General features: G+C 42.3%; 1 protein-coding gene across 3 annotated transcripts in view; it reads left to right on the top strand.

Moving 5' to 3' along the window:
- Pggt1b (protein geranylgeranyltransferase type I subunit beta) overlaps positions 1–7979 on the top strand; it is a 44932-nt gene extending 36953 nt beyond the window's left edge. For all 3 annotated transcript variants that reach the window (XM_021150574.3, XM_085833699.1, XM_085833698.1), the window contains one exon: positions 1859–7979. In XM_021150574.3, the coding sequence (XP_021006233.1) occupies positions 1859–2040 (182 nt within the window). In that variant the 3' untranslated portion in view covers positions 2041–7979. The remainder of the gene's footprint in view (positions 1–1858) is intronic.
- The last annotated feature ends 17397 nt before the right edge of the window (positions 7980–25376 follow it).

Raw genomic sequence — 25376 nt, 5'->3', positions numbered from 1 at the left:
GAAGGTCTGCGGGCAAGGCCTGCTCAGCGAGCCTATAGGAAAACCTCTGAGCTACTGTCTGCCAGATGAGCACCCTAACTGTTTTAGTAAGATAAGTAGCAGATTTGACTCAGGGCTTCTGTTACTCTTGTGGAGAATAATGTCTACAGAAGATCGGATGTTAGACTGCTTGGGTAGTTTTGCTTTGGTTTGCTCTGTTTTAATGATTGGAGGTTTAAAATTAAAAGCAGATCTCTGACTTTTACAAAATTTCTTTTGAGGAAAAAATTTCACATGGAGAGATTTAGATTTTCTACAAGATCCAGTTGATGCTATACTCAGTGTGTGTTGTACCCCTGTTAGTCACCTCTTTTAACCCTTATTTTATGTGTATGGATATTTTGCCTATGTGTATGTCTGTGCACCACATGCATGCTGTGCCTGCAGATGCCACAAAAAGGTGTCCGCTCCCCTGGAACTGGACGTGCAGATGGTTGTGAGCTATGGATACTGCAACTCAGAGCAACCAGTGCTCTCTTAGCTATGGAGCTGTCTCTCCAGTCCTTTCTTTTTTTTTTTTTTGAAAGCTTTTTGATTTCCAAACGAGGTTAATACTACTTTGTTCACCTTGTAATTTTAGAGTAACTATAAGGAATAAGGGGAAAATTATTCTTTTACTCTGAAAATTAGAGGAAAGTGAGCCATTTAGCTTATAACAAAGTTAGACTTGTGAAGGAAGGTATTCTGAACTTTAATAGCTCTTACGATCTTAAATGCTGGCCATTTCAAAAATAGAAACACATTTTTGGCTTGCTGTGAAACCTCTTTTTTTTTTTTTTTTTGTAGTGTCCCATAACTGCAGGGTTCTGGGCACTTGAGAAGACTATATAAGGTTGTCGGGCAGGCAGAGGCCATGCGTTTGCATGACTACTCAGTAGAGGGTTGTGGCTCCTAAGCGGGAGACTGGCAAGGCCAGAGCACAGGGTCGTTCCTAGCTACACAGAAAGTGAGTCCTTGCTGTCTGTCAGGGCAGAAGCTGCACAGCACTCCAGGTGGCCTCTCTGCTTGCACTGCACACAGGCTTGCTGTATGCCTAGGACCTGTGGAGACAGAGCTCAGGTGGCCAGGCAGGTGCTCCTGCTTGCTTTAGGAAGCTATTCTTGTTTTCCTATTTAGAAATTTTTCTAAGACTCTGGTAAAGGACATACTGAGTATCTAGAAGGCCCTGGATAGAGTTAGCACCACAAAAACAAAATAGGAAATGAAAGAAAAAGTTATTATATAATATAAATTCTTTTTTCCCCTGTATTTTGTAGTCAGCAGGTATTACTGTCAAGATCCTTAGAGAACATAGGCAAGAAAATCATGTGGTATATTCTTCTAATAGTAATTTTTATAGTAAAATGCATGATTTTGATCGACTTTAAAATAGTGTTCGAAATTGAGACTAATTCTTTTACAAACTAGCATTTCTCTAATTTTATTTTATTTATTTTTCATTTACATTTCAAATGCTATTCCCAAAGCTCCCTATACCCTCCCCCTGCCCTGCTCCCCAACCCACCTACTCCCGTTTCATGGCCCTGGCATTCCCCTGTACTGGGACATATGATCTTAGCAAGTTCAAGGTCTTCTCCTCCCACTGATGGCCAACTAGGCCATCTTCTGCTACATATGCAGCTAGAGACACAGCTCTGGGGGTACTGGTTAGTTCATATTGTTGTTCCTCCTATAGGGTTGCAGATCCCTTTAGCTCCTTGGGTACTTTCTCTAGCTCCTTCATTGGGGGCCCTTCTAATTTTAAATGTAGTGATTTGCTGTAGATACTTTGCAGTGTGTCCAAGTGAGAGTGCTGATCGTAGCTTCAAATGCCTTCCAGATGCTTTGCACGCATACTTCGGGATCTGCGGCCTGTCACTCATGGAGGAGAGTGGGATTTGTAAAGTGCATCCTGCTCTGAATGTAAGCACACGGACTTCTGAGCGCCTCCGTGATCTCCATCAAAGCTGGAAGACCAAGGACTCCAAACAGTGCTCAGACAATGTCCACATTGCCACCTGACTAACCCTGGGGTATTGGTTTTGTAGCATAAGTGTAGCTCAAGGTTAAAAGCCATGTGTAACCAAGTGTGCTCTTCTTTAAGGGGTAGTTTTAAAAGTCAAAAGCTTGTACTGCTAATACTTCAGCATGGGCTCTTGAGCCAGTAACCACTGTACTGGACTTCAAGAAAATTCTTGTTGAAGTTTGAACATTAGCAGGACTCTGGTATGGTTCTTAACTGTTTATGTTGTGTTTCTGAGACGTTTCATGGGGCAGATTGACTATATGTTTGTAGGTTATCTTCTTAAAACCCTCAGTACAAGTTCTGGCTTACAAAATGGACACAAATCTTCAAAACAAGTTTACACTTCATATGGCATTGATAATCTTCAGTGAGCATTTAATGTTCACTTAAAAAATCTCTACTGCTGATGGTAAGAAATTTGTTTATTGAATTAAGTATCTGGGATTATTCTTTAAAAATTGACAGTCTCATAATTTTCTTAAAGAATAACATATTTTGTGTTATTCTTAAGGTGTGCCAACTAAACATGTGTAATGTATACAAATACAAATGAAAAGTCCATATAAGAAAAAAGTAGGCTTAACTAATACTATAGTTTTCTAAAGGGAGAGTATTATCTAAGTGAGGGAGAAGTAATGAGCTGTTTAATTATGAATGAAAAAGTTATGTCTTTATTAGAGATTCCTTAGGTGAATACCTGCTGTGTTTTGTTTTAATCCCAAATCATTGACTGCCATTTGTCTGGGGCAAGGGAAGAAACAATCTTCGCTCTCTAGAGAAAGACATTCAGTGTTTTATTCTTCTGAGAAACTATAAATTATACTTGTATGGCTATAGCTGAGTTCTTTTTAGTTGCTTAAAAATTTTTTTTTCCTCCCAGTGTTTTGTGGCCATTATAGTTAACTGTTTTATTTCCCATCTACCAGGTTGAGCATCCTTAATCCAAAATCCAATATCTGGGTCAGGCATAGTGCCATATGCATTTAGTCCTAGTACTCAGGAGGTAGAGGCAACCAGATCTGTTTGAGATCAAGGCCAGTCTGGTCTACAGAGTGAGTTCCAGGCCAGCCAGAGCTATATAATCAGACCCTGTCTCAAAAAAACAAAACAAAATAAAACAAAACAATAACAACAACAATAATAAAATCCAGTATCTGAAGTGCTCCAGAATCCAAAATTTTAAACTTGACAGCGTGACACAATTGGAAAATTTCACTCTTTATATGATAGGTCACAGGTAAATTTCAGAGACACTGTAAATAGTGTATAAAATTACTTGAAACTAATGAATACAGTGTATGAAGTAAGTACATTCCATATTTAGACCCGGACGTGTATATGCAGAATCTGAAAACAGAATCTAAACTCTGGAACATTCCTGTTGGTCCCACGCATTTGGATAGTGATACTCAGCCTGTAAACACTTTTCTAATGTTCTTAAGTTTGGTAAATCTGTAAATATAAACAGAGCCACTGGAGTATACATACTCATTTATATTTTTATATTTTTGGCTAAGCGGGGGTGGAGGGAAATATATTCATTTTGAGGGATAAACTAGGGTTTTACTTACTCGTTGTCGTCTTGTTTTATTGTCTTAGTTCTATGAACTAACAACCAAATGGAGATGGTGTAAAACCTTTGTTAGCAACCAACATGTCACATTAAATTACATCTATGACTTGGTGACAAGAAGGAAATTTTTTCAATAGAGGAAATGGGTGTGTTAGTTTTGGTAGTAATCAGAGTTGTACTAATCAACAGACATCATTGTAAAAGCTAAATTACTAGTGTCCATGGGTAGATAATAGCATTTTCATTTATTTCCTAAATTAAAGAGATATTTCCTACATAACAGTTCTTCTAAAGGGAAACCTGGCATATGATTAAAAAATACATCTCTTGTCAGCTTGGCTTAGACTTGAGTTTCTAGTGCTTGAGAGTCTAGCTCACTGCCTGATACGCACAAAGCCCTGAGTTCCCTGGCTTTGATCCTTGGTCCTCAAACTAACAAACCAACAAATCCTAGTTAGAAATAAGTCTTCCCGTAGTAGAGGACAAAGCTTTACCAAGAAATGTTGTCCTCTCATGAGTTTTTCCAGTTGCTTCTATTTAATCATAATATTAATCATTCCCATCCCAAACTGAGTCATCTCCTAGACATGAGAGTAGCTGAGGGAGCGCGTTGAGATGCTGTAGGAGTGTTTCAAGGCAGTGCTTTTCCTGAGCTGCCATTAGTTGTTAAAACGTTAAGAAATATGTTATTGCCAGGTGGTGGCTCATGCCTTTAATCCCAGCACTCAGGAGGCAGAGGCAGGCCGATCTACAGAGTCAGTTCCAGGACAGCCAGGGCAACACACAGAAATTTTGTCTCAATCAACAACAACAAAAAGTGACTACAAAATAGATTTATTTAACATAAAAGTAATTTATATTTTCACACTTCTTAAATAATTTACTAGCAAAGGAATATTAATGGCAGAATGATTCTAATATATCGAAGAGATAAGGTTCCATGTGATAAGGACCAGTGAATGTTCATGTTTCATAGAAACCAACCAAAAAATACTGAGTTGTTAATGAAGTATGGAAAAATTGTTTCTAGCTTTTCCTAAGTAGTTATGTATAAGGAAAATATTTATTAATAAATTATAAGCACCATATATAATGTTTTCTAGAAGTAGTGGCAGAGGAAGAGGAAGAACACGTAGCTCAGATGTACAGCGCCATTTGCTCCTCACCAGCCTCTCCTCCTCTTACTGTACTTTCTGAAGAGTAGCAAGAAACATTTATTTATCACCTATGTTTTTAGCTTTGACCTGTAATATTTGTTTTTATTAGGTTTTAAAATATGTAGCTATAAGTAATTAAGTTCAAATATAAATTTTGCTGACAATGGTATAATTTAAGAAGTGATAGACACAGTGAGAAGGAGGTTATCTATAGCTAGATGGTTTGCAGCTTATCTGTCTATTGAGCAGCACGATTTTGGACCCAGTTCTGCCACTGGAAAGATGAAGTAATAGAATTTCATTCACTGAGCTGAGTCAGAAATGAATGAGGTGGTATACATGAAAAGCACTTTGGATAGAGCAGATATCTAACTATAGTTTCATGTGATCATAAAAGTGTAAAATCTCTGGTACAATAGAACTCTTAACAGCGTTTAAACTGAAGGAAGATGCTACCAATGGTGTAGTTTTTTTTTTTTTTTTTTTTTTTTTTTTTTTAGCAACAGAAGGAGTAGCAAGTATAGCCATGGTCACTGCAGAACTAGGTGACAGGTGGTCTCCCACGAGCCTCAGAACAGAAGTGAAAGAACAGATGTGTGGGGGATGTAGGCGAAAGCAGCCATAGTCTGACTGACGCCTTGCACATGGGAGCATTGCAATGTTCTTAAGTCAAAGGACAGTGGGCCAATCTGAAAATAATGGCTGACACTCAGAAGAGCTCTACAGATTCCTGTCCGTGGGCTGGGGAGTGTTGAAATAGTGGGATGGGGGCCTGGCCTGATACTATACTATACACCTTTTGAAATTAATGAGGAAAAACATAGCACTGGGAAGTAACTGCCAGAATTGAATCCAGATTGGACAGGATAGGCATGAGACATAAAGAAGAGACAGCTAAAATAACTGTTGGGAGGAAAAGCCTGTAAATCTAGGTGCATACATATAGGCCTCCATATTCATTTAAATCACAGGGAATGGAAGGGAGCTAGAAAGATGGAGCCATTTTCTAGAGCAACCCTTCCTTCAAGACAGTGACTTCACTGAAAGTCAAATGTAAGAATGCAGTCGGTTCCTGATGGTAAAATAAGAGAGCAGCTCCTCACAGACCGGAGCACAGAAGGCACTGCAAGGTCCCTGCGACATCACCCTTGAAAAGGCAGTCAGCAGATTTCTGAGTTCAAGGCCAGCCTGGTCTACAAAGTGAGTTCCAGGACAGCCAGGGCTACACAGAAAAACCCTGTCTCTTGAAAAACCAAAAAAAAAAAAAAAAAAAAAAAAAAGGAGAAAGAAAGAAAGGAAGGCAGTCAGTAACATGGAGAATAGAGTTTGCAGTGATGCCCGTGGTCTCAGAAGTGGATCAAGGAGCAAAACAAAGCAAAGCAGAGAAAGGAGGTAGGAAAGATGAAAGCAGGAGGCAATTAGTCTAAAGGCAAGAAATTCAAAAGCTGCTTGGCATGGTGAGGATGCTCAGGGAAACAATCCATTAGCTAACCTCTTAAGAGACAGGAGAGGAATGGAGGAAACTTTAAGTGAGATGGAGAATGGGTTGTTAAACAACTGTTTCCAGTTGCCTGAGGAATCTCACACAAATTAAGAGATGAAGTTTTTAGAGAAAAATACTAATTAATAAAATTTAATACAGAGACTATAACTGCCATACTGAAATGCAAATAGAAGACCATTGTACAGACTTGGAAGATTGAAGAATCTCAATGTTGCCTTAATAATTTCAGAAGCTAGAGAAGGGGTCTTGAATCTTAAATTACTACATAAAAGAAATTTTTTCCATATTTACTTTGTATAGTTGGTATAATAACAGTGATTCGAAAAACACAATAAAGATTGTGTGAAAAAGGAGATTTTCGGTAAGTGTGGCTTGCTCCTGTCTCCAGAGCCCAGGGCAGTCGCTCTTTCAAGAGCGTTTCCCCCTCCATCCTGAGGCCCGAGTTGGATCTGCAGCACTCAGGTCAAATACTGGTCCTGAGCTTGAGCACTTGTTCCCAGCTCAGGGAAAGGCAGAGCGAGGCAGATTGCTGGAGCGTGTTGGTTAGCCAGCCCAGCCTAACTGATGAGCTGCAGATCCCCCTGACAACCCCTGTCTAGAAAATAAGGGGTGGGGGTGCAGATGAGCTGTTTCAGTTAGTGGAGGCTCTTGCTCTACAAGCCTGGCAACCTGGATGCGGTTTCCTAGAACCCATGTAAAGTGGAGGGAGAAAACTAACTCCACACAGTTGGCCTCTGACCTCCATATGCACGCCCATGACATGTGTACCCACCCCCCACGCACGCACACATACTAAACTTTAACCCAACGTGAAAAGCTGAAAAACAGCCTCCACATATCTGCAAATACAAACATAAGTATCAAGTATCAATACAAGTTATTTGTTAGGCCCACAGCTCAGTCGCACTTGAAAGAAAGAATAAAATCATGGCTCATTTGAGTTTATATTAGGAGTGCAAGGATAATTCAATTTTAGACAATCTTAATCTGGTGTTAAAAGACATTTGTTTTGATAGAATTAAGCACTCCTATTAGGAGCTGATCTATAATTCGCTGGCAACTCCTCTCTAGAGGCAAGCTTCTTACCATTGAAACCAAAGACCCTTTCTGACAGAGCCAGGCTATGCTTAACTGTCTCCTCTACTACTTAACACCACACTGGAACTTTTCACCAAGGAAGTCAGAGCAAAGACATGAATCAGGAAGGGTTCAAGCTTGGCACATAGGATCATCTACTTGAAAAACCAAACCAAAAAAAGAAGCTAAGTAGCTGCTGTAGTTACCATGCAGGCAGCAGTAGGATTTAGCAGGCCTGGGCATAAGGCCTTCATTTCCACAGTTTCAGATTGGGCTAAGTGGCGTCAGAAATCTCCCTCTTTCAGCAACTTCCTCCCTGCCCAAAAGTAAGCGCTATCAGGACTGGCTCGATCAGGACTGGCTAGGGCCACCTGTTTGTGTACAACGCGTGCTCTGTGCAAGTGCAGCCATGTGGAATACACTGGATTTTACTTGGCTTCTTTGCCCTCGAAGAGAACACAAGGGCTCTCTGGTGCTGGTAGTGTTTGTTTTTGATCTAGGTGCTGGTTACATGGGTGCGTTCTACATTTTATGAGTATTTCCCAAGCTGTTCAATGAATCATGCTTTGCGTGCTGTTCTGTATTGTAAATATAATTCAATAAAAATGTTTAGTTTAAAAAGATTATCTATCTACCTACATTCATATCTATCTACATAAACCTAAACAGCTTAGAAGACAAACTGCAAGACCTCTCTTTGTGATCCCTGGAACCCAAAGACTTGTGTACGAACTCAATAAAACATGTCTAAAACTACAGGAGAAAATCCAGTTTGTGTACGAACTCAATAAAACATGTCTACAACTACAGGAGAAAATCCAGTTTGTGTACGAACTCAATAAAACATGTCTAAAACTACAGGAGAAAATCCAGTTTTGGAAAAAGAAAACTCCTGGCAGACAAAATAGACTCAAACAAGGATGTGCCTTATTGTTACTAGGAAGATAACATCAAAGCAGTTTCTTCTTGGGTTAGTTTGTAAAGTTACTACCACTGCAATACATAATATGCTTGTTCTCATTTAAGAGGACATATTAGAATAGACATTAAAACTGAAAAGGTGAGAAGAAACCAGCCCCGAGAGACACTGAGTGTGTTGGCAAAAGCTGTCAGAATTAAATACATACACACTTGGCTTAGGCAATTCCATATCTACAAATTTAGATTAAACACACAAATGGATGGTGAAGTGTCTCAAGGGTCTTCTGATGTATTTGTAAGTCAGAGGGAAAGATGCTGTTTATGTTTCATTGATACAGTGTCAAGAAAGGCACAGTGGTATTCGTACTATATTGCTAAATGAACTAAAAGTTTGGTATTGAAAAATAACCCAGTGAAACAAGGGGGATGAAGTGTTCGAAACAGTCTCTGCAGCACATAGAATACAATAAAGGCAACATCTGAGTTGAGTAAGAGAGAGAACTTTTACCTAAGTGTGTTGGGGTGTCCTCTGTAACTGTTCACATATTTCCAAGTTCTTTAATATATAGCTTTATCTGTCTTGAACCTTTGCATGTTGCACTGTATGCCAAGATGTGTTCTGTATTGTTTTGTAACTCAGTGACACAGGTGTCTTAATATGTGTATTTTAACGATTGTTGAGTATTGCCTAAGTTATCATTGGTGCCTTGATTTTCAGTTACAAATGTGTTGCTGTAAAATTCCTAAAAATATATCATTGCCTATTTGTATAGAAAAGGCGAGGTGTAGGGGTGGAATTGGTTCTTGATCTATCAGTAAAGATGCCATGAGCCAGTTGCTGGGTGGAAGGATAGGTGGGACTCTTGGGTCCCCTCAGGCAAACTGAGACACAGGAGAGAGAGGAAAGAAGTGTTTGTCATGCTTAAGAGGGAGAAAAGCCAACCAGCCATGTGAGAGGTCGAGCAGAGTGGCCATGAGCCTCTTCTCCACGTGGGAGGTTGGGCTGTTGAGCTGGGACTGAAGCTGGCTAAGCAACTAAAGCTAGGACAGGTTGAGAGGTGATGAGCTAAGAGTATTGGGAAGGGTACGCTAGCCACGAGAGATGAATAGTGCCCGGCAGTTGAGCCAATAAGGTGGGTTGGAAACTAATTAAATACATGTGTGTGTGTTATCCATGGATCTGAGGAACCTGGGTTGGGGCTGGTAGCACGGCATTCCTGGAGCTTAGGCGGGGTAGCAAAGTTACACACAACATATATCCGTGCTTATTCACAGTTTGATGACACTGCCAGCATCAAAACGTTCAGCACATGCACAACAAATAGTATGTGTTGATTAAATGAATTGAGAAATGAGAGAATACTTGAGTTCTGCAAAATACAGTATGGCATTAGAACCGTGTGAGGCAGGAGTAAACCTTCCTGAGTTCCTACAGGGCTGGAGGAGAAACCAGGCTGCAAAGTGGGACAGGTTACCAGGCCGCAGACCTGCCTCTGGGTGGCATTTAGATTAGAATAGGGCAGTGTTTAAATACATTCTTGTTTTCTCAGAATTAGCTCATTCCTCCCCACCCCCAGTCAATTAAGCAGTGTCTGTTGTTAACAGATTGCACCTTCAGAGTAAGTGAATGGACCTAAGTTGATGAGTGAAAGTTCTCCTTTTTCACAAAGTTCATTAACAGAAGCAACGGCGTGTTAGTAATACTTAAGTGCTGATGTAACAGTTAGCAGTGGATGCTGAAGCTTTTAGGAAAAATGGTGACGGGGAAGTTAAAAGTGGAAGGTTTAAGCTGCTACCACCTGAGCCTGCTTACACGCGCATCTCTAGAAGATGCTGGGAGCGATGAGAAACTGGCGTGCCTTCTGACAGCATGAAATTCTTTAGCAAAAGTATTGGGACTAGAACCAGTTGCTGCTGGATTCAACCAGCAGGCCTAACAAGTGAATTGGGAATGAATATAATGATAGCACAAAGAAGCAGGGGACCATTTCCAGAAAGTGAGGCATCCAAGGACGGGGCTGGTACTTAGCAAGTTTTTGGCATAAGGAATGTGGAGAAGCATCATCTCTAGAAGGAAAGAAAACTGAGATGTAGCTGTTAAAGCAATGCACGGACTCAGGGATCTTATTCAAATAGACCTCAAATATTCTGAGATGCTTACGAAAATCCAGATATATACTAGCCATTAGAGAACATTAAAGAATTATTTGGTCTTATGAGGATGGCTATATTATATCAAAGAAATGCCCTGTTAAAGACTTCTGAAAATGGAGTTGATGTGAACTCCCTCCGCACCAATAGGGTTTCTCTCTAGCCCTGGCTAACCTGTAACTCTCTTTATTGACCAGATTAGCCTCAAACTCAGAGATCTGCCTTTCTCTGCCTCCTTCAAGAGCTTCACTTTGTAAAAGAGTACAGTAGAATTTCCACTTTTCCCAAGACAGAGTAGTGAAGACTGGATTTATCTTCTTCAAGAAAACATTAAGACTTTAGTGAAGTCTATAGGCTGGTGCCTATCAAGACATTAAATATTAGGCAATGGGGAGTGGGCCTTGTGAGACCAAAAAAAAAAAAAGGAAGGAAGAAAAGAGAGAGAGAAAGAAAAGGAAGGAAGGAAGGAAGAAAAAATGAGCTGAGCAATTTCCTATCTTGCTCCTTTGAGACTTCCTAAACCACCATCACACAGAGAGGAGACTCAGGCAAAGAAGGCAGAGGTTTCTAGGAGATCAAGATGGGCAGAGTTCATAGGTCAAAGTATAGGGAGATGAGGTCATAAGGTTTCTCTTTGTGTAGCCCTGGCTGTCCTAGAACTCAGTTTGTAGACCAGCATGGCCTTGAACTCAAAAAGATATGCCTGCCTCTGTCTCCTAAGTGCTGGAACTGAAGGTATGGACCACCATCCCCAGGCCTAACAGTTATCTTCTTATAATGCTTATACTCAAAATGAGTAGAAGACATGGAAAATGTGAACTCAGCTCTTACATAGGAAAAAGTGAGATGAGACAGTATTGGCAGTAAGACATTACAGGGAAGGTTAGTGAGCTTGAAGACAGCAGTAGAAGCTTACGGAAGATGAAATGCAAAGAGAAATAATTTTGAAAATGAAAATGCCATTCATGGGCAGTGTTTAGGATCTTAATGTCATGACTTGGAGTTTCAAAAGGCTGAGTGAGCATTCAGCAAACCTAAAATGGTGACATGTTTCCAAATTTGAAAGTGTAAGGGGCTGGTGAGATGGCTCAGTGGGTAGGAGCACCCGACTGCTCTTCCGAAGGTCCAGAGTTCAAATCCCAGCAACCACATGGTGGCTCACAACCATCCGTAACGAGATCCGGCGCCCTCTTCTGGAGTGTCTGAAGACAGCTACAGTGTACTTACATAAAATAAATAAATAAAATCTTGAAAAAAAAAAGAAAGTGTAAATCTATAACTTCAAGAAACAAATTGCTTAAAGTCAGTAACTAGAAAAATAGCTATGCACAGAGCAGAGGTATGTGGCACTAGATCTCTAATCAGAAACTATACAGGACTCGAGAAAACCAGCAACCTCAGCCTTGGGAGAGGCTAACAGCTTGAAGTTCTAAACCCAATGCAATGACTTAAAGACCAGCCCTAGAGTCCCCTGTCTCCCCATATTACTTACATCCTGCTATCCCCATCCTGTGAGGCGTCATTTTCCATCTGGGTTCTTTAGAGCTTTGGGCCTCTAGAGGAGCTAAGCTGAATACAGAAATCGAGGAGATTTGAAGATCTCTCACAGACTGTATTTGAGGTCCACCTCAGAGAATCTATACCTGGGATATATTCTCACTCAAAGTCCATGAAGGTTGAGGTCCTAGGTCCTCTTCTGTTATGTAGCTAATTGGCATGGCATTGAGCTGCCTTCTAAATGTTTTTTTTTTTTAAAGATTTATTTATTTATTATATGTAAGTACACTGTAGCTGTCTTCAGACACTCCAGAAGAGGGCGCCAGATCTCGTTACGGATGGTTGTGAGCCACCATGTGATTGCTGGGATTTGAACTCTGGACCTTTGGAAGAGCAATCGGGTGCCCTTACCCACTGAGCCATCTCACCAGCCCCTCTTCTAAATGTTTTAACCCACAGATAACCACTCTTAGCCTTAATCAGAGAAGCAACTGCCATGAATGCAGAGACTTATGACTTAGTGTGCTGGGAATAATACAAGACGTTTTTACTACCCACAGTAAGTCTCGGGGATGGCTACAGAAGAGGGTGAAAATAATGCACAATCCAGGAGACAGGGAGAAGAGCTACAAAAAAATGCCATCCTTTCAGCAGTTACAACCATACAACCAAATCCCCCAGATCTTCCCAGGGCCTGCAAAAGAATGCCCCCATCACCAGCCAGGCATGGATGGAAGAAGGCTCAGGAGATCCTGTGCCTCACTGCTGAACCATTTCCTATGGGTAGATCAGGGAGCGAGGGAGTTGTTGCCTTTAGTTCTTGTTTGTAACCCTACCAGGCTACAACCCAATGGTCACAACAGGTAGCCCCGGTTAAACTAAGTGGTCCACAAAACCAAACCTAATGTCATGAATCTGGAAAAAAAGACTGGTAAGGAGTAGGAGGGATATTAAGATTAGGAGGAGAATATGGGAGGGGGGTAGCCAAGATATATGTATACATGTACGAAATTGTCAACTAAATATTTTTAAAGAAAGGAATTCTAAATGTCAGGTGTAACAGATGTAGGTAGACAGGTGAGTTTCTGGAAGCACTGTTAAGTCTTTTCAAACATATTTAGAAAGGTGTAAGCATCGTAGGATGAGAGTTCAGCCCTGGTCCTAATTGCTACAGTTCGCCCTTGCACACAAGCATGTACCAACATAACTTTAGAGTCCCTGTGACTTCAAAGCTCACTCCGGTTTATTAAAAAGAGGTTTTATGTAAGTCAGGGGATTGCAGACTGGATTCTAGCTTCTGAATGTCTGATAAAGTATTTATGGGAGACAATAATGCTCCTTCCGTGCTTATAAATATATAATAGCATAATGGAAGCTCTCCGTTAACTGTTACTGGTCTGTAGAGTACAGAGCTGGGATGTGCTTTCCCCTAGACTTCTATGATGAAGTTGGGGGTGAGGGATGGCTGAGAGATGGGCATTGAAAACGCTTTTCCACTAGTTCTTTTTGTAATGCCGTGTCTTGTTAATTATCTTACTATTGTCTGAACATAGGGCAGAAACTGTCAGCTGAAGGCTTTATGTGTGTGTCAAAGGTTGACTTCAAGCTTGCTAGACACCCTGAAGATGGTCTTGAATTTCTGATCCTCTTGCCTCCACCTCTCAAGTGGTGGAATTACAAGCGGGAGTCACTCCAATTTGTGATGCTAGGAACTGATCATGAAGCTGGGGCTTCATGAATGCTAGCCAAAGATTCTCTCAGTTACCCTATGCCTCCAGCTCTTGGGAGCCTTCTAAAGACATGATTGCCTTAGTTACTGTTTTGGTTCTGTGAAGAGAGAACACGATCAATGATGTAACTTATAAAAGCATCTAATTGGGGCTTTGCTTGCAGTTTCGTAGGGTTGGTTCTTAACCATCACGGCGGAGAGCATGTCAGCAGGCAGGCAGGTGTGGCGCTAGAACAGCAGCTGAGAGTTTGTATCATAATCTCAGAGCAGCAGGTGGGGGTGGGGAGACAAGTGGAGGAGGAGGAAGAAGGGAGAGAGACAGAGACCAGAGAGAATGTCATACTGGCTGTAGTTTGGATTTTTGAAACCTCAAAGCCCACCCCCAATGACATGCATTCTCCAACAAGTTCACACCTTATATCTACCTCCTTAGATCTCTCTTCTTCTCTCTTAAACACACACATGCACACACACAGTGGAAATCAAAACAGACAAAACCCAATTAAGACCCTCTGCCAAACAGTCCCCCTTCCCCAAAAACCAACAGAACTATGGAGTTCATTTTGTGTTAGCCAACTACTCTTGGTCATGTGATCTGCCATGGATATACGCAGTGGTGATGCTCCATTGGAGAAAACTGACTGAGACCCTACTTCCCCTCTCGGTGCTGGGACAACATCTGGCTTGAACCTGTGCAGGTCTTGTGTGTGCTGCCACAGTGTCTGAATTCATATGAGCATCAGTCCTGTCCTATCTGAGAGATGGTGTTTCTTTGGACTCATCCATCACCTCTAGTTCTCACAATCTTTCTACCTCCTCTTCCTTGAGCTTTGAGGGGAGGGGTTTGATGAAGATGTTCCATTTAGGACTGAGTGCTCTGAAGTTGCTGTCCTCCCCACCCCCCCCAGCACATACTCATACATATACACATGGCCTTGTTATGGATCTCTGTGTTAATTCCCATCTACTGCAGGAAAATGCATTTAATGATGAGGGTTGACTGATGCTTCCTTCTGTGAATAGTGTCATTAGGGGTCTTTTTATTGGTATGTTTCTTTAGCAGAATAATAGTAGGTTTCTTCTGGGGCCTAGAGTCTAGGCTGATGACTTATCTAGGCACAGGTTCTTGGCCATATCTCATAGGCCTGAAATCCAACACTAAAAGAATAGTGTTTAGTTACTCTCATAATATTTGTGCCACTATTGGACCAGTCTGTCTTGCAGGTAGATCACTGTTGTAGGTCACAGGGTTTGTAAATGGGTGATACTGATGGTTGTCTTTCTCCTCCAGTAGTGTGCAGGCAGGGTACCTTCTAACATCATGAACACTAGTCAGTAGGGGTGAGGCTTCTAGTTAGGCACCAGCTGAACGTCTCCATGTTTGATGACATAAGTGTTGGTCTCAGCAACAGGGCCTTATCATTAGGTTGTAGAGAGCAACCAATAGCCTCTGGCTATGATGCATAGAGCATCAGTGAGCAAGCATCTCTGTAATGGGTTGCAGAGCTTTTTGAGTATATGCATGTGATGGCTATTATTAGTTGTCAACTTGACTAATCTGGGATGAATTACAACCCAGAAATGGAAGGCACACCTGTGAGAAAGGTTTTGCTTGGTTTGAAGTGGAGAATCCACTTCTAATCTGGATCTTTGAGAGGGGAAGACACACATCTTTGAGTTAGATCTTGAGGTAGGTCACCATTAATCTGGGCAACTCCTGCTGGTTGCCTAAACAAAGACATTGAAGAAGCAAGCATTTTTTTCTTTGCTTGCTTGTTCTCACCTTGCTAACAAGTCCATTCCTTCACTGGTGTTAGAGCCACTGGCATCATCATCTACTGAAGACCAGCTGAGACATCCAGCCCCTTGGACTGAACAACTTAGGGATTCTTGGATTGTCCATTCATAGCCAGCCATTGTTGGCTTACCTGGATGACAGCCTGTAGGTTGTTCTAAAAACGTCTGATCTATCTGTCTGTCTGTCTGTCTGTCTGTCTGTCTGTCTATCTATCTGTCTATCTATCCATTTATCTATAGAAAGATTCATTGTATAAGTTCTGTTTCTCTAGAGAACCCTAATACAATGCTCAAGAGTGGTATAGCTGGATCTTGAAATAGATCAGTTTTCAACTTCCTGCTACACTGGTCCTTGCTGTGGTTGTACCAGTTTGCACTCTCACTAGAAATGAGTAAGCATTCTACTTTCTTCAAATTCTTGCCAGTGTGTGCTGTCATCTGTTTTATTGATCTTGGCTATTCTGACTGGGGTTAGATGAAGTAGTTTTGATTTCAAATTTCCTAATGTATGCCAAGTCATCAGTCACTCTCTTCAAAGATTCAAAGAAATCATCCCAAACCCTTCTCTATCCATCTTAAAAATCATGTTTTTATGTCTTAGCTCTTTTTTTTTTAGTTCCTTTATTATTAATGTAGTTCCACATAGTACCTTTCAAATCTTCGTCTGTTTGTTGGGGAATCTGAAAAAAGAAAATATGAAAAACCAGCTTCCCTGGGCTGGAGAGCTGGATCATCCCTGAGGAGCACTGACTGCTTTTTTGTAGGATTCGGGTTCAATTCCCAGCACCCGACTGGTAGTTCACAATGGTCTATAACTCCAGATCTAAGGGACCGGATGCTCTCTTGGCATCGGAGGTCACCACACACAAGTAATGTGCAGGAATACAAGAAAGGGAAAATGCACATGTAAATTTTAGGCTGGATGTAGTAGAAACACTTGAGAGGAAGAGGCAGGGAGTTCAAGATCAGGCTGGTCCTACATAGGTCCATGCTAGCCAAAGGTACATATCAAGACCTTGTCTCAAAATAACAGCAAAATGTTGCCCCTGACTGCTCAACAATTAGTTGTATAATTTGCCAACAACTTGCAGCCTGTGTGGCCACTCTGGTGCTAAATAAAGGCTAGCAGGTAGAGTTTCTGGTGCTGACAAAAGTGTCTGTGATGGGAAGGATATCACCTCACCTGCGCTATGTGATGCACCTGCCTTGGAGAGAAGTGGGAAGAAGAGGGGGATGAGGCCGTAATAGGTGACTGTTCTCCAGTCCTCAGAAAGTGACGTGAGAGATGGGAGATTAACTCCAATCACTGTCGAGTGGATTCACAAGGAACAAACAACTGACTTGGAGCCTTCATGTTGGAAATTTGCTTTTCTGATGTGATGACCTAACATCAAAGAAAGAAAAATCCCCTTGTTGGCAAAATGGGCATTGCCCAGTACCTGGCACTAAGAGCTAAAGAGAATATGACTTCTGAATCTCACAGAGAGTGAAGGAGTCCAAAGAAGGAATCTTCCAGGTCTGGCTCATATATAAAGGAGGAGGAGGAAGGGGAGGAGGAAAGGGAGTGGGAGGAGGAGGGGGAGGAGGAGGAGGTGAAAGGAAGGAAGAAGAAAGAAGAAAGGGGGCAGGGGGACTACGCCTTGCCTCAATATCACAGGATGTGAGAAAGACCATTCCTCTCCATTGACCTCCTTTGCGAATCAGCCCGAAGGCCATCAGCAGAAAGTGCAGGGTTATGTCCACCCTCCCAGGGGTGCCAACCTGTTTTACAGCCTAGAAAATCCTGCACAAACCTCTCTTCACCATTCATACTTCAGAGGCGCAAGAGTTAGCCAAATTCCTTGGACTATGAGTTTGCTACTCATGTATATCAAAGCCCTTTCATGTTCTCACAAAAGCCGGACTGAATGCCCTGCCAAGAAAACTGGCCTTAGTGTAGTCCCCCTACTGGTACCAAGTAACTTTCAGAAAGCCTTGAGACTCTGAAAACCCAGCAGTGCAGAGCCCCTATAGAACTAAGCCTTTTTCCCCTGGCGAGAATTCTTCGGTACTTTAGACTCAGACTTTGCCCTGGGGCTGAGTAACTCTCTCTACTCTAGTGAAGTGCCCCCCCCCACCCCAACACACACACTCCACACCCTTACCCAGTGGTTTGCTTCTTGAACTCTAGTCGCCTCATAGTTGTTACTGTCCTGCACCAGGTGGACTTGAACAGGAAACAGCCTGCTTCTGTTTCAGATTCCTAGCTCTTACAGTGCAGAAGAAGCTCAAGTTAACATTTATTGAATTGTGTGGAATTGAATTCATCTAAGCAGCTTTCCCACCCAGCCTCTAAAGGCACTGGGAGTGGTAGACGACCACACCCAGCAACGCCCCTTGTAGTGACCTTTAGCAAGCAATTCCCCAGCCAGATCACAGGACTGTGTAACACAGGAATCATAATAAACTCATTGCCACCTAGATCAGCAGGAACAATAAAAGCCAGTGTGTACTTGTCTATAAAGTGGCCAACGAATTGCAGAGGTGAGGGCAGCGATTCAAGGTCTCCATGAAGACGAGAATACCACAGCAGCCAGCCCAGGAGACTCACAGACTTCACATTGAGCTTTTGAAAAACACCCAGAATCTTCTTTAGGATGCTTGGATTTATAGAAAAGCTACAAATGCAGTAGAGCCCTAAATCCTCCGCTAGCTTTCTATTATGAGCATCTTGTTTTAGTTTGGTTTATTTATTATTATAGCTAATGAATCAGTATTGCTGCATCATGGTTAACCATATACATACAGATTTCCTTAGGGTTTTCTCAGTGGCTGGCTGATTCTAAGACATCTTCCAGGATGCCACGTTACATCTCATTATCATGTCCTCTTGGCTATGACAATTCTGAGGCTTTGCTTGTCCTTGATGACTGGCAGTTTTAAGGATAGTCATGTATTTTGTGGAATGTTCCCTAACTAGGATTTGTCTGATGTTTTCTTGTCACAGTTAGACAGGAATTAAATGTTTGGGGAAGAAAATGACAAGAGGAAAAGGACCCCCCCTACCCCCACCCCCATCCCCGGATGCTCTCTTGTGCACACACACCTTTGAAAAGTTCCTCTTATCCCTCCAGTCCTCATCTCCACAAGAGCAATAATTGTATTGGCAGTGCCTGGTAGGGTCAAGGAAAAACGCCATTATTTTCTGTCCAATACAGGAAGTCAGTCTCACCCAACTGGATAGCCCTTAGAACTAAACCCCTGGAGGGCTGACCTTGGACTCCCAGGGCAGAGACTCCCTGGGACTTGAAAGTGAACAGAATTGAAGGAAGGTCCTATCAAAGCAACAAGCCTCCACACAGAAGTCAAAACAGTGCAGGGAGCCAACTGGCAGCGGGTAATCCTGTGAGACGGTTGAAAGGAAGGCGGAGTGCTGGTGATAAAAGTGTGACCACAGTTCAAGGCACCTGGCACTGAAGCACACCCAGCCCTAGCTCAGCTTGAAACACCAAGGCAGAAAAGTCAGGTGTTTACCAATACAGGCCAAGGAAGCAGGAGCTGCCTGAGACTGGGCTGCCAGGAGACGGCCACTCTTTCATTTCTCCTCTCCTTCAGAACTCTACTGCTTGATCCTCTGACCCTCTCAGAAGGGCAAATTCCTGCCTTGTGGAATTCTGTGGGATCAAATGGGACGATACGAGTAAGCGTTGGCACAGGGGCCCTGCCCAGAGTGTCGGCATATACTATCGCTGTCACTGTGCCTGTGGAAAGATGGCTAGAGAGCTTACTTGGAGGGATAGTACAGTCCAAACCCAAAGGCTCATAAAGGCCTCTAAACAAACTCTCTGCAGAAACGTTTCAGATTTCAGCCAGGCCTAACAGTTGCAAACCTGTAAGCCAGCGGCCTGGGAAGCTGAGGCAGGAAGGTTGAAAGTTCAAGGGCAGCCTGGGCAACTTAGGCCATCAAGAGAAGAGGTACCATATCTATATATCTATAGCTGTATCCATATCTGTATCTATATCTATATCCAATCTCTATCTCTATCTATATACCAGTGGTAGAGTGCCTGACAGCATGGTTGCCCCAGTTTCCAGCATTTTTTAAAAATAACTGTCCCTTTACTGCACATGTAAAACTTGAAGCCATTGATTTGCTTTATGTTTGGAAATTGGAATCACAGCCCAGCGACAGTTAAGCAGTCTAGGGTTATGAAATACACACAGCCTTTGTTGGTCTAGTGAATGTGAACTCCAGCACCAGAGCACATCATCAGTCATTATGACCTGCCACTCAAACCAACACCAACCTTCCCCCCTCTCACTCAGAGACTCTGGCAGGTACTAGAGCCACCCAGATGTGTTGGAACTGCCTCCCAGTCTGCACAGAACTCTTCGCTGAGAAATATCGTGTGTACTGTTAAGCTCTGTGCCTGTGCCCAGCTCTGCCACTCTAGTGAAGGTGATAAGAAACCATGGCAGAGATTTTCTTTTTCCCTCTTCATATGCCAATTCCATTTACACTCCCAACTACCACATCATGGGTGACACAGGTGTGAACAGCAGCAGCAGAGAGGATTCACTGAGCCCTCCGTCCATGCTGTCATTCTAAATTCTTAACATGTATTAGCTCAATCCTTGTAATAATCTTTGGGTCCATACTATACCCATTAAAAAAGAGTAGGGTGAGATACAGAGAAGTTAATATGTTATTAAAAGACAAACAAAATAAAAGGCACTTGCTGTTAAGCCTCGATCCACAGAATCTGTATGGTAGGAATACTGGTGCCCACAGATTCTTCTGAGCTCTTCCAAACTCTCTGACTCTCTGTCTCTCACACACACATGTTTTTAAATTAGAGTGTTTTATTTATGCATATTAGTGTTTTGCCTACATGTATGTATGTATATTATATGGCTGGTGTGTGTCTGAAGATGTCAAAAGAAAGGAGTCAGATCCCTTGGAACTGGAGTTAGAGGTGGTTATGAATCACCATGTGGGAACAGAGAATCAAGTCCAGGCCCCCTGCAGGAGCAACAAATACTCTTAAGTGATGAGCCCCCAATAATATTTTTATCAGTTAAATGGCTTTGAGGTGACTCTCTCATTAGGATCTGTGTTTACGTGGACTTAACAGAAGACATGATTTAAGTGAATTCTTGAATGGAAGAAGTAGGAGGTGGGTAAGTAAGAGTTACAGTAGCAGCTCCACTGTTTTGTCCCCTGGGTCCTCTCTTCTGGGGTCATGTAACTTCCAGCCTCAGGTTCTCCTCAGCAGTTCAGGATGGTGAGCCATTGTGCTTTCTCCAGACGCCACTAAACAACGAGTGGATCTTGCCATCCATGGGCAAGCCTTTCTGCAAAGAAGGCTACCAAATGTGGCTGTGTTTTTGTTTTGAGTTGCTCACATTTCTCTGGATCCTGTGACAAGGAAGGTGGAACCATGTATCATAAATGACAATTGTCAGACTGGGGCTGTGCCCTTGCTGGCAGGTGACGACAAAGCTGCAGGACCATCTCTGGTCCCCATCTGCGCTAATCATCTGGAAAATGCAGGGAAGGTAGGCTGAACAATTCAAGAATTAGAATTGGACCAAGGCGGCCAGGCTTAGCTTAGACAGAATTTACTGAGAATTAAGGAAATCCTTTAACTTCACAGTATTTAAGCAGAATTCTCAGACTTACAATTGAGAGGGAAAAAAAAAAACTGGTAATTCCTTCTTTTATTCTGAAATTTTAATTGGAAGATTTTCCTCCTGAGGAATTGTTTTCAGTTTTTTTTTTTTTTAAAGAAGGAACAGTCAGCATTAAGCCCTTGATTTGTCTTTTAAGGAAAGAAAGGGACTATTTGCATTTGAGAGTTAGAAGTTTTCCTAACTGAAGTAGGCTAAACCTTTCCTCTTGACCCCAGTTAAAACGTTGATAACATTCATTTAGCCCTTGAATAGAACTTTCTTAGGACTTAGCAGGTGTTGACTACATCATTCTTTATAGCCATTTTTGTTTTGTTGTTAGCAAAGCAATGGGGTAACTTGCAAGAAATGTTTAAAACTTTGTTGCTGAATGAGTACCTCTGTGGCTTAAATGAGTGGTGTGTTCCCTTTAATACACCTTAGCCAAATATGTCTTAACAGTACATTAAGAAAGAAGACTTAAAACCCCCTTGGGATGATATGAAATACAAATATTTCAAATAAATATGAATGATGTGGAACAAGACACATATATTATGAATGTTTACATGTTACAAGAGAAATATTAACAAAAATCCCTTTTTGAGTGTAACCATCATACTGCAAAATATGTTTCTGAAACCCAGAGCTCTCCCAACAGGCTGATGCAGCTCTAAAACAATCTTCTCATTTATGCTAAGGTAGCCCTAGAGCTTCTCTAAGGAAATATGCATAAATTTTGCCACTGCATTCCAGAAATGCCTTAGGAAGAAAATTGCAATAGACTTAGTCGAAGCGGAAGCTGTTGTGAGACATTTCCCCTGATAGAATGCAATGCTATGTGTGTGTCAGTAAATGAAGAGCTATAACTTCCAGTACAAAGCCAGGGCTGCGGATAGGATGCTGTTAATCATGCTCGGTGTCTTACTAATTCTGATTATCTTCTGACATCTGGCAGGCCGTGCAAATGGTGGCATCCTCTTTTATCTGCAGAGTGTACCCCTCACACCCGAGGCTGGGTGGGGGGAGTACTTGGGGCTGCAGCAGTCCAGCTGGAGAGCCATGCAGGTGCTGTGGCATTATGGGCACAGGTCAAATGAATGGCTTGGTCCATAAGAGACAGTATATTCAGGTAAAGCAGAGTTCACGAGAAGGCATCAAGAACAGTAAAATCCAGGGGAGGGGGAAGGGTTCTGGATCAAGGGAGTAAAGGTAATTTCCTAAAATTAATTCTTAGTGTGTGTGGCTAGGAGGTGCTTTTACTATATACACAGGTACCCGCAGAGGTCAGAAGAGGGCATCAGATCCCCTGGAACTAGAGTTACAGACAATCGTGAGCTACCATGTAGGTGGTGGGAATGGAACCAGAGACTTCTGGAAGAGCAGCCAATGCTCCTAACACTGACAGCCATCTCTCCAATCTGAGGAACTGTGACATTGTTAGGAGGTAGAAAACAGGTCAATAAATATAATTCTCAACATGCTTTCAATTTTATGTCCCTTGATAAACGGCCTTTAAAAACACACACACACACTTACATACATACATACATACAACATATAGATAGACACAGAGACAACACACATACACAGACACATTCTCTCTCTCTCTCTCTCCCCGTCCCTCTCCCCCCCCCCCCCCCCCGCTATGAAATGGCTTAGAAAGTTAAGGCAAAGCCTGGCCACCTGAGCTTGGTTCCTGGCACCCACATGGTGCAGGAGAAGACTTAACAGCAGAAGCTGAACTCTGACCCCCCGCACATGCACTGTATGTAGCATGTGTGTGACCCCATGAACACACAGACACACACTAAGTGAGTGTAATAAAATATTTCAGAGAGTCTTAAAATTTATTAATTTTTTATTTTTTGTTTTTAAAAGATTTATTTATTATTATACATAAGTACACTGTAGCTGTTTTCTGACACACCAGAAGAGGTTGTCAGATTTCATTACGGATGGTTGTGAGCCACCATGTGGCTGCTGGGATTTGAACTCAGGACCTTTGGAAGAGCAGTCAGTGCTCTTAACCACTGAGCCATCTCTCCAGCCCTGTCTTAAAATTTATACTTCATCCCCAACACACGCACACACACACACACACACACACACACGCACGCACGCACGCACGCACGCACGCACACACACACCTTAGCTCCTGACCTTGTGGCACAAGACAAGTTATAAGTTAGGAACAGATGAGAATGTGCCTGGGCAAAGGTTGTCCTTCCTGCTCTTCAAAGTTAATGCAATTTTTATAGTATGATGTGTATAGAAGCTCTTCCTTAGCACTAAGCGAATTTTGTCTCAGACACTTCCATCCTCTATAAAGAAACAACTGTGCTTAAGCCTTACCAAATACTCAGTTTAATCAATAAGCGAGTAGCCCATGGTGATGTTATTAATATTCTGAACTTCCATTTAATGGAGAGATGTGTTATGCCCTTTATTGGAGATGCCTGATGCAATAGGAAGGAAATCTTAAAAACATATCTCGGTGGAAAAATAGAGCAGTCATCATGATTTGTCATTTTTCTCTATTTAACAAACAGTAGCCAGCCTTTCACTATTTTAGACCTCCTAACATGTTCCTCCTTTTCTCTCACTGCCCAGAAAAAACAATGCAGATACATACCTGAGAGCCTGTGGATTAACCCTCTTCTAGTCCTCTTCCTAGTCTCCCTTAGTCAATGCCTATCAAGCAAACAACTTCCCAAGTAACTGAAGAACACGGGTCGGGGTGGGGGCTTCTGCAGTCAGGCTTTCTACTGGTTCTCAACTTGTCCATCACGACCCCTTGGTGGGTCAAGACCCATTTGTTGATCAAATGACCTTCTCACGGGGGTTGCATATCAGATATTCTGCATGTCAAATATTTACTATTCATAAGAACAGCAAAATTACAGTTATGAGGTAGCAATGAAACAATTTTATGGTTGGGGAAGGTCACCACAACATGAGGAATGGTATTAAAGGGTCACAGCATTAGGAATGTTGAGAACCACTGCTTTTTAAAAAACTCTCAGTGCTAGAAGGAACCCTAAAGCAGAAATGCCCAGCTGCCTCAGAAACACATACAAACACAACACTCAAGCTTAACCACACTGGATTAAAGAAGATTAAAGAAGGCAAAGTGGACCTCTGACCCAAGATGACCAATCTCCTGCCACAAGGTCCCTCAGCCTTGAAAGAAGTAAACTTTTGTGTCAGTAACACAACCAGGCCTGATGAGTGAAGCAGATCAAAGAAACTAAAAACGGAGCCCGTGGCTAAATTATTTATGCTGCTGCTGCGGTTGTATTGATCAGAGTTCCCACCGAGTGCCACCTTCATGTACCTACAGAAGCTGACGTCTCCCAAAGACTCCTGCCCCAGTGTTGGGGGTAGGGTGGCGAGCTAGACAGGACCAGTTATCCGATATAGTCTTGCCATATCTAATGACAACTGCTGATGCCTCTGTATAGTTCATCTCCCGGGAAAGAAGTGGTGTATCATTTCACCCAGTGGCCTGAAGGAGAAAAGGTTCTGCTGGACCTGCTGAGATCATATTTCCTCAGCATCCAAAAGCCCAATGCAGATCTGCAGCTTCCCAAGTCATAAGCATGACGCTAAAGGGACATCCCTCCTTTGAGAACCTTCTTTCCTTATTCGCTTTGGAATCTCCATTACCAGAGCACCATGTAGCCCACAGTAGGTAGTTGTTTCTGCTTGGTGGATGAGTTTGTGAGTGAAGATTGTCACACCGGGATCCAGGTCCTGGAGGTCATAGGTTTAGAAGCACATCTTAGGCCACTGTTTCCCAAGACAGCCTGGTCTTGCTGTCATAGGAACAAACTTCCTTCTAGCGAAGTCTTGCTTGTCATAGGAGCAGATTTTCCTCCCTTGGAGCTGGGGATGGATTTAGGCTCTGGCCACACTGTCCCAACTCCACCATTAGGGAAAGCCTAGGCTAAGGATTGCTTCCTTGTCCTTACGTAAAGGATTGCAAGGCATTTGCTATCATCTTTGGGCCAAGGACTGTGCTCCATAAACTCTTGAAGATAAGAGTCTGTGAAGGAAGCAGTGTGCTTTTTACCTCAAGAGAAAAAAAAAGAAAGAATATGGAGAGAAATCTTGGTTTTTGGGTTACTTTTGTGTCACCAGCGCTTCATTTGCTAAGGTGGGATAGGGTACTGATATAGTGACGTAGACGGGAAAGATAGTTGATCAAACTGGTTTGATCAGAGGAAATTGTAAGAAATGATGGTAAATGTTGCTTGGAAAGCTACTTAAGAAAG

This window comes from Mus caroli, unplaced genomic scaffold, assembly GCF_978045245.1.
Source record: "Mus caroli unplaced genomic scaffold, Mus_caroli_1 scaffold_19, whole genome shotgun sequence".
Classification (NCBI taxonomy): domain Eukaryota; kingdom Metazoa; phylum Chordata; class Mammalia; order Rodentia; family Muridae; genus Mus; species Mus caroli.
Note: the sequence above shows the minus strand (reverse complement) of the source record. Positions and strands in the feature narration are given on the sequence as shown.